Source organism: Malus domestica, chromosome 01 (assembly GCF_042453785.1).
Source record: "Malus domestica chromosome 01, GDT2T_hap1".
Taxonomy (NCBI): Eukaryota; Viridiplantae; Streptophyta; class Magnoliopsida; order Rosales; family Rosaceae; genus Malus; species Malus domestica.
Genome location: NC_091661.1, coordinates 28,720,112 through 28,728,520, shown reverse-complemented (window position 1 = coordinate 28,728,520; position 8,409 = coordinate 28,720,112). Strand labels below are relative to the sequence as shown.

The 8,409-nt window shown below is 38.4% G+C and overlaps 1 protein-coding gene across 1 annotated transcript; it reads right to left on the bottom strand.

Moving 5' to 3' along the window:
• Positions 1-622: 622 nt before the first annotated feature.
• Positions 623-3,022, bottom strand: LOC103441098 (uncharacterized). Its single transcript, XM_029100665.2, has 2 exons — positions 1,231-3,022; positions 623-1,137 (listed from the first exon to the last, which is right to left on the bottom strand). The coding sequence occupies exons 1-2, from the start codon at positions 3,020-3,022 to the stop codon at positions 623-625; spliced, it is 2,307 nt and encodes a 768-aa protein (XP_028956498.2).
• Between the last annotated feature and the right edge of the window lie 5,387 nt (positions 3,023-8,409).

Here is an 8,409-nt window from a genome sequence, read left to right as displayed (position 1 = left end):
CAAGTGAGAGTGAGAAGTAAAAGTAGTCTTGTAGGAGTGTGAGTGGTCTAGAGTTTGTCTCTAGAAAGAGTGAGTGTCATAGCTTCTAAAAGAGTGTCCTTGAGAATTTGTGTGTTGTAATCAAGGTTCTAAAAAACGCTAGGCGCTAGTCGGGCGGTGGGCTAGCGCCTAGCGCCTAGGCGGCTAGGCGGATTTAGGTAAATTTTTTGTATTTCCTGTGAATAAGTGTATATTGACACTTACAAAACATGTAGAAAATGTACAAAAGAAATATTTCTTTCAACAAATGAAGTAATAATCATATGGTATACTTGAGAACAAGGCAGTGCTTGCAACCACTGAAATGAAATGTGATTTCCAATCTTATGTCCAATGAATGAGCATTCTCAAAATTAGACACTGCTTGTAACTTGTAAGTATGGAAGACTAGAACTATTGAAACATTCAAGTCCAACACTACTAAGTCAAATGTACAAATGTTGCACAAACATTTCACATAATAGAATTAACATCAGTGAGTACGAATGATGGGCATACATTTCATAGAATTAACAACGAGTCAACTGTTCGAATGCTACACATGCAGACACTGATATAAAAGAAAATTGAGCTACGAAAGTTATTAGGCATTAAACTCTTCTTCACCATATCCCTCAAAGACTCTCTCCGTGTCGGACTCGAACTCAATTTCTTCATCATCTCCTTCTTCTTCCGTGTCCTCATCCGATATAAAATCTTCTTCATGAAGTTCTCTTACTTCAATATTTTTAGAACTCCCCCTAGGCTCTAGGGAACTACCTACTTCCGATGTCTCTCCAATTCCCAAGCCAAGCTCAAGCTCTTCATCACCACCTTCCACAATCCATCCTTGAGCCATACTAGCTTCACTTGCAAGCAATATGTCCACCTTCTTCTCCTTCTCTCTTTTCTTCTTGTTCATAATCCTTGCATTAAATTGGACATAGACTAAATTATTTAACCTTGTTGTATCTAGTCTATTCCTTTTCTTTGTATGTATACCTTCAAAAGAACTCCAATTTCTTTCACAACCGGATGAACTTGTAGTCAATGAAAGTATCTTTATAGCCATCCTTTGCAAATTAGGCACACCATTTCCATAATTATACCACCATGCAACTAATGAAAAAAAAAACACACAATTAGTAATGAAAAATAAGTAGTAAACTCAAATTTAATAAATAAAATATAAGCATATGTGAATATTCATACCCGGATTATAGTTTTCATCATTCTCAGCGCATCCAAGTTCGGCCAAATGTCTTCCAAATCCACCTTCTTTTACTCTATACTTATGCATCTCAACATTTATCACTTGGTTTTGAACCTCATAGTTATCGGGGAAGAACTTCTCAACACAAGTAAAGATCCCCTCCATGACAATTGGATCATGTTGTATGCTTTGATTTTTGAAGAAATAATAAGGGTTCAAGAGGTAGCCCGCCAAATGCAATGGACTATCAAGCCGCTCACGAGCTTTTTCATCAATAATTTGAAGAATTGGTTGATAGTTGGCCTCATTGTTCTTGAATGTCTCTTTAATCTCCATCTTTGCTTTTTGTAGCTCTCCATACAAAAACCCCATTGATGGCTTCTTATCCCCATCAACAATTCGAAGTACCTTGAATAAAGGTTCAAACACTTTCAAGCAAAGTAAGACCCCACTCCAAAAATGTGAACTCAATACAGTAGCATATGCCACTTTCCCCTTTGTAGTCTTGACATGTTTGCATTGTTCCCATTCTTCACTAGCAACCATAACCTTCAAGTCTTTTTTCTTATCCATCAAACTTTGCAATGTGAGGAAAGAAGTTGCAAATCTAGTGACTCCGGGCCTTATTATGTCTCTTTTCTTGGTATGCTTCCTCATCAATGCCAAAGTTTTATGATGTGCATAAATGAAGATAGTGAAAGCCTTTGCCTTGTCAATAACTCCTTTGAACTTAGGGAGATTACCAATCCCTTGAAGCATGAGATTCAAAGTATGAGTGGCACATGATGTCCAAAACATATTCGGCCTCTTTTTTTTCATCATGTTTGCTGCCGCCATATTGTTAGAAGCATTATCGGTTACCACTTGAATTACATTTGGAGGCCCAATTTCTTCAACACACTTGTCAACATATTCGAAGATATATTCCCCGGTGTGTGCTTCACTAGAGCATTCCTTAGAAGAAAGAAATATGGTGCCTTCCTTGCAATTGACACATAAATTCATTATGCTTCTTCTTTTTTGGTCACTCCAAGCATCGGTCATGATTGAGCAACCATTCAAAGCCCACTCTTCTTCATGTTTCTTGAGTGACTTTCTTACTCTTTCTACCTCTTCTTTCAATAATGGCTCCTTTAATTCATATTGGCTTGGAGGTAGGTAACCCGGGCCAAATTGACCAATCGCTTCCATCACACACTTGAAGCTATCATTATCAATAGCATGGAAAGGAATACCGGCTTCATACACCCATCGAGCCAGATATTGATCCACTTGATGTGTTCTTTCTTTCCAAATTGCATCATAGATGTTTTGTTGTCGAGTCTTCTTACTTCCCTCATTTGAAGAATCGAGATTGATGGAGGATGCAAACTTATCCATAGGTCCAAGAGTGCGAGGCCTTTTCCTTAACCCAATCACTTCAATGTCTTCTTCTTCTTGAATTTGTTGAAGTTGCACCTCTTCCCTCACTTCCACAATGTGCTTATCCTTTTGTTTCTTCTTATTTTTTGCTTCTTCTAATACGGCTCGACATTTGGCTTTATCTTCATCCGAAGACTTTGTGCATGCCGCTACATTTCCCCTTATGTTGGCTACATGTTGTTTTAATCTATGTACTCCACCACTAATGATTTTGTCACACAACTTACATTTCACCTTATCTGAGTTTGTAGGATTTGCCAAGATCCCATATTCCCATCCCACATCTTCCGAGCTACGCTTCAACACATTTTCAGATTGGGAGGAGGATGACATTGTAGTAGATGCTCCAGAAGATAAAGTACCAGTCATCATCACACAAGACAAGAGAAGAAACAATCCTAAAATTCATATAAAATAAACATTACAAACTTTTAGGTATTAATCTCCCACAAAAAATTATCACAGTATATTAACTTATAAGCCAAGTTAGCCAACTCAGATTGATGATCAGAACTCAGAAGTATAACTAAATGAAATGGAAAAACAGTTCAAGAATCTGCCACCTCAAGAAGCTGAAATGGGTATGATGAAACTTTTGGCCGAAAGGAAATCCGCCAAGGTGAGATCAAATCTTATACCTCCCATAAATTTTTTTCATACATAGGTTTGGTCATAGATGAGCATGCTTACCATACATGCATGAATCCAGGTGGGAGACACCTGTGAAAATTTAAAAAAGGGTACAATGTCCCAGTAGTGATAGACAAACGCATGCGGCATGCGTAATCAACTTATACACACATATAGACACCCAATTATACAAACAATTGTGACAGACATGTTCTTGTGTTTATAAATATATGCAGCTTGGCTCCTCGCATGCATCTATATATAATTATTAATTGATACAAAATTAGGCTAAGAATCTAAGATAGTAAGATGTGCACCTGGATCTAGCAAACAACCAGCACGAAAATAATACTATCAGAATTTCTTTCAATTATCATTGTATCAGTAGACAAATAAGTTAACAGATTGTCAGATTCCCCTCAATACAATTGGTTTCAAATCCAAAACTTTGTAATTTTTTTTTCCAATACCTTAACAAATTCAACATTTACAAATTTGAAATTTGTAGAACAAAAACTCACTTTTTGGGGGCTTCGCAGTCTTCGTTGTTGACTGTAGTTGCAAAGTGCAGTGCAGCAGAGTGCAGTGCAGCAGATGAGGAAGAAGAATAAGACACGAAGTCAGCAGGTGAGTGCAGTGCAGCAGATGAGGAAGAAGAAGACACAAAGTCGTGCAGCGGTGCAGCAAGCGAGTGCAGTGCAAATGAGGAAGAACCGAGGAAAAGATGAAGTCTTACAGCGGTGCAGGTTGCAGTGCAGATGAGGAAGAACGAAGAAGAAACGAAATGGGCGAACGGCGAAGAAGAGACGCAGCAGTGCAGAGGAGTTCAATTAGGTCACGGGAATATAGAATTCTAGAAGTTGAAACTTAGAATAGAAAAAAAAAAAAAAAAAAAAAAAACGGTCCAGTTCCGCCCAACCGCCTAGCACCGCCTAGCCCGCCTAGGCGGCCGCCTAGAGCTCGGCCGATTTTTCAATCCGTTTTGCCAGAAATCACCTCGGTTGGTGCCCGCCCAGCGCCTAGGTGGCCGCCTAGGGCGTTTTTTAGATAACTAGTTGTAATATTTTGTGTGTGTAATACAAGTAATTTGTTTACTTGTGTTGTCTCTTGAACACTTGTGTTAGAGTTGTGTACTCCAAATTTTTTTCTCAACATCTTTGTCGTCAGCTGAAGCAGAGTACCAATCTATGGCAGCAATGTGTTGTGAACTAGCATGGCTGAAAAACTTGTTTCAGGATTTGAGGATTAAAAATCAAGGGCCAGCCACCCTATTTTGTGATAACCAAGCACCCCTCCATATTGCCGCCAATTCCGTGTTTCATGAACGAACAAGACACATTGAGATTGATTGTCATTTTGTTCGAGATAAGATTATGGAAGGAAAGATTGTCACCGGATTTGTTCCATCCACATCACAGTTGGCAAACATCTTTACCAAGGCCTTAGGCAAGGAACGCTTTTGTTCTTTGTTGTGCAAGTTGGGTGTTCATGATATTCACTCTCCAACTTGAGTGGGAGTGTTGAGAAAGTTAACAATCATACAAGATATTTGCCTAGTTAACATACAATCAACGTTGATTTGAGCAAATATGTTGGAATGATTACCTTCTTACTTAGTGTTGATTGTATCAATTAGCTAGATATTTACTTTCCTATTTTGTATCAATTGTATAAATCATAGGAGTCAATTATAGGGTTCCTTCTTATAAATACTTGTATATTGTAACATTGGAAATGATCAATTAAAGAAATATTCAGCATATTAAATTTAATTCGGTCAAGCTCTGTTAACATGTCCTCTACCAATAACTGGAGAAATTGGCTAGACAGAAGTGTGAGTGTGACATATGAAATCTAGACCGTCTAACTGGCTAAGAAATATAATCACAGTTAATAAAGTGACCTTAATCCCTGATCTATGTTTCCAAACTTTAACAAAAGGCATATTTTTTATCATAAATAAATCATTTTATTTTATGGTTACATAAAGAAGCAAGCATACAAAAATACATGGTTGATGAATTATACTTACAGACCCAATTTTGATGAATTGTTGAAAGAGGTTCCTGCAAGATTTCACGCGTGTTAAACAATGACGTATTTTTTATCATAAATAAATCATTTTATTTTATGGTTACATAAAGAAGCAAGCATACAAAGATACATGGTTGATGAATTATACTTACAGTTACAGACCCAATTTTGATGAATTGTTGAAAGAGGTTCCTGCAAGATTTCACGCGTGTTAAACAATGACGATCGATTCATTCTGGCAGTAGCAGGTACGCTTTCAAAATTGTTTTCAAACAGCAGCGATTTTCTCCAGAAAAATACCGATGAATAACAGAGAGTTTTGTGAATATAGTAACCACAATTCTCTATATCCTGAAGCTTGTACTGTAACAACCCGTCCCGGGATTTACTGTACATAAATGGTATTTTTGTATTTTTATTAAGTTTGAGAATTTATTTTCCTTTTAAAATTTGTTTTTGGTCTTAAATGGTGAGCCAAGGGGACCCACCCCCCTGATTTTGTCCCCGAGCCCTCTTCTCTCTTTCTTCCTCTCCTTCTTCCCTTTCCCATATACTTCTATTCGTCTCTTCTCTATGACCACACTCACACCCAGCTGCACTCCCTGCTCGAGGAAGACACAATCACCATCTAAACCTCGTCCCTTTCCTCTACCTCTTACCTCTGCGCAATTCGGCGAAACCAAGAAAATAACCTCCGGCGAGTCCGACGGCTTTTGAGGCCATTTCCGGCCAAACCACGGCGATTTGGCCGGCGTGCAAGGTATCAATCTCTTCATCTCGTCGAGTACTATAACTTTCCTTTTGGTTTCACTCAATTTCATTGAGTATTGAAGAAGTTATACTCATTTGAATTTTACCCAGTTTCCGGCGACCTCCGAGGCTTTCGAGGAAATTTCCGGCCAAACCACGGCGAGTTAGACGTCTTATGAGATACCATTCTCTTCGTCTCTTCAAGGGCTACAACTTTCGTTTTTGTCTTGCTTGATTTCGTTGAGTAGTGACAAAGTTATGGCCGTTTAAATTCGAGTAGTTTTCCGGCCAAATCTCTGGCCTTCTTCCTCGGCAACCAGGTATTGGGCCGGGAGTTGGTAATCTCTGGCTACGGGCGCAGAGACCACGGAGCAGGCATTGGGCCGGGAGTTATATTTATTCGGTGATCTTACTAGCAGCACACCGCGCTTACGAGACGATTTATGATGCGTTTACTGTTTGATTTCCGCGATATGGCTTTTGAGATATTTTTGGCATGCTAGGATTTTTATTACATCCATCATTTATTATGCTAGTAGTTTTCATTATATAAACTTTGGGGGTTAGTATGTTGATAACTGTTTTATTATTATTATTATTATATATATAAACTTGGTCCACTCACCTTTGTTTTGCGCCCCCATTCAGGACTCAGAATCAAGGCACCTAATCCCGGCGTCAAGACACTTCCGCAGCAGCATATTTGAGTCCTCTCGATGTAGGACGCACTTCTTTATTCATTAAATTTTATCTTAATTCTTTTTAGTGATTAGGTTTAGTTGTATATTCTGAGCACGTTCCTAAATTATTAACTCATTGTTTTTTAATTTATAACTCGTATTTATTTCTTATTCTTAGCTTTTGTATCAATTAATGGCTTTCGTCACCCTCGAGTGTCGGCCAGCACGTGTCTATCCTAGTATTCGAGGAATATCAGGGTCGGGGCGTGTCAGATTGGTATCAGAGCGTGATTTGTTCAGAGCATACTTAGGATTCTCTTCTATTCTCGTTAAGTGTCGGTTTTGACATAATTTGGATGTCACGACTTCCGGATTTTGTGCCAGTCGGTGCAGTTGTGCAAATCTCTCTCTGATTGAATTGTCACTTTCTGGTTGAAATACAAGAATTTGTGTCGGGATTATGCCTCAACAGTGATGAAGTGAATTGTTGGACGACTTTAAACATCGGATCGATACTCATCGACGTGTTTTAGAAATCTCAATTTGAGGAGTTCTGGTTAAGACCAGCCGTAGATTCGAAATGGCGATGCCACTCTGCAACATGCGTTCCCTAGGAATTGCGGGCGAAGTCGGCTTTACATCGAAATCTTTGGAAACTCTTCAGTAGCAGACGTTATTCTCATTAATTTCCAAAAAGAGTTGCAATTCTTGTTGTTGTTGTAGTTGGACTTGGATGATGAATATCCAGTCTTGTTTGGATGAACAGATTCCCTGGGTTTAGTACTTGGTGGTAAACCCTAGTTCCTCGTTCACGTACTTTTCGGCGAGGATGAACTTAGTCTCTTACTTGCAGCCTAGCTGTTCAGCCTTGTAATTTTCAGTGTAATGGCTTGAGACTCTATCATATTCATCATTGTACGAAGATCGAACTTTACTCTAAACTTCTCTGGATTCATTGAGCTTTGGTTTGCTCAAGAGCATCACTTTAAGGTAGCCAATTGTGTCACTGCATGCATATGCAGGCTGTTTTGTATCTTTCTTCTTCGTCATTCTGCTGATTCAGAGGTTCTATGTTTATTTTTTGAACTTTGAAGCAGCTCTCACAAGGTATTGTGAATTTCAAATTGTCTTTGGCCTCATCAAATCTTATTATTAGTTCTTAAATATTCCTGAGTTTGGACCTATTTCTTTTTTTTGCTAAAGAAACGAGTTGACCATACTGTGATGATTTGCAAAATAATCATAAACAGTTATTTCTATTTCTGCATCTTCACCTTCCTTTGCTTATTCGTCTCTCAATATGAAACTGGATCATGCCGGAACATTACATGAGGGTAAAAATAAAAAAAAATAAAAAAAACGTTTGTTCTCGGCATGGTTTCTAGTTCAAATCTCGATATCTTGTACTCCATATTTTAATGGACTTGTTTTGATCCTCAAATTCTTAAGTGTTCTTTTAGCCTTCTCGACGTGGATTCTTACTTATGCAGTGAGGAATTCACAATCGATCGATTCGGCGGAAGTGTGCGCCCAATTCTTATCGATTTGGACATGAATGTTGGGAGCATAATCTTTTCACAAGCTTACCAGACTTATCATAAAGAGTTCATCGTGGGTGTGAAGTTTGAGTTGTCATTTGGTAAGAGACTAGTGAAGATTATG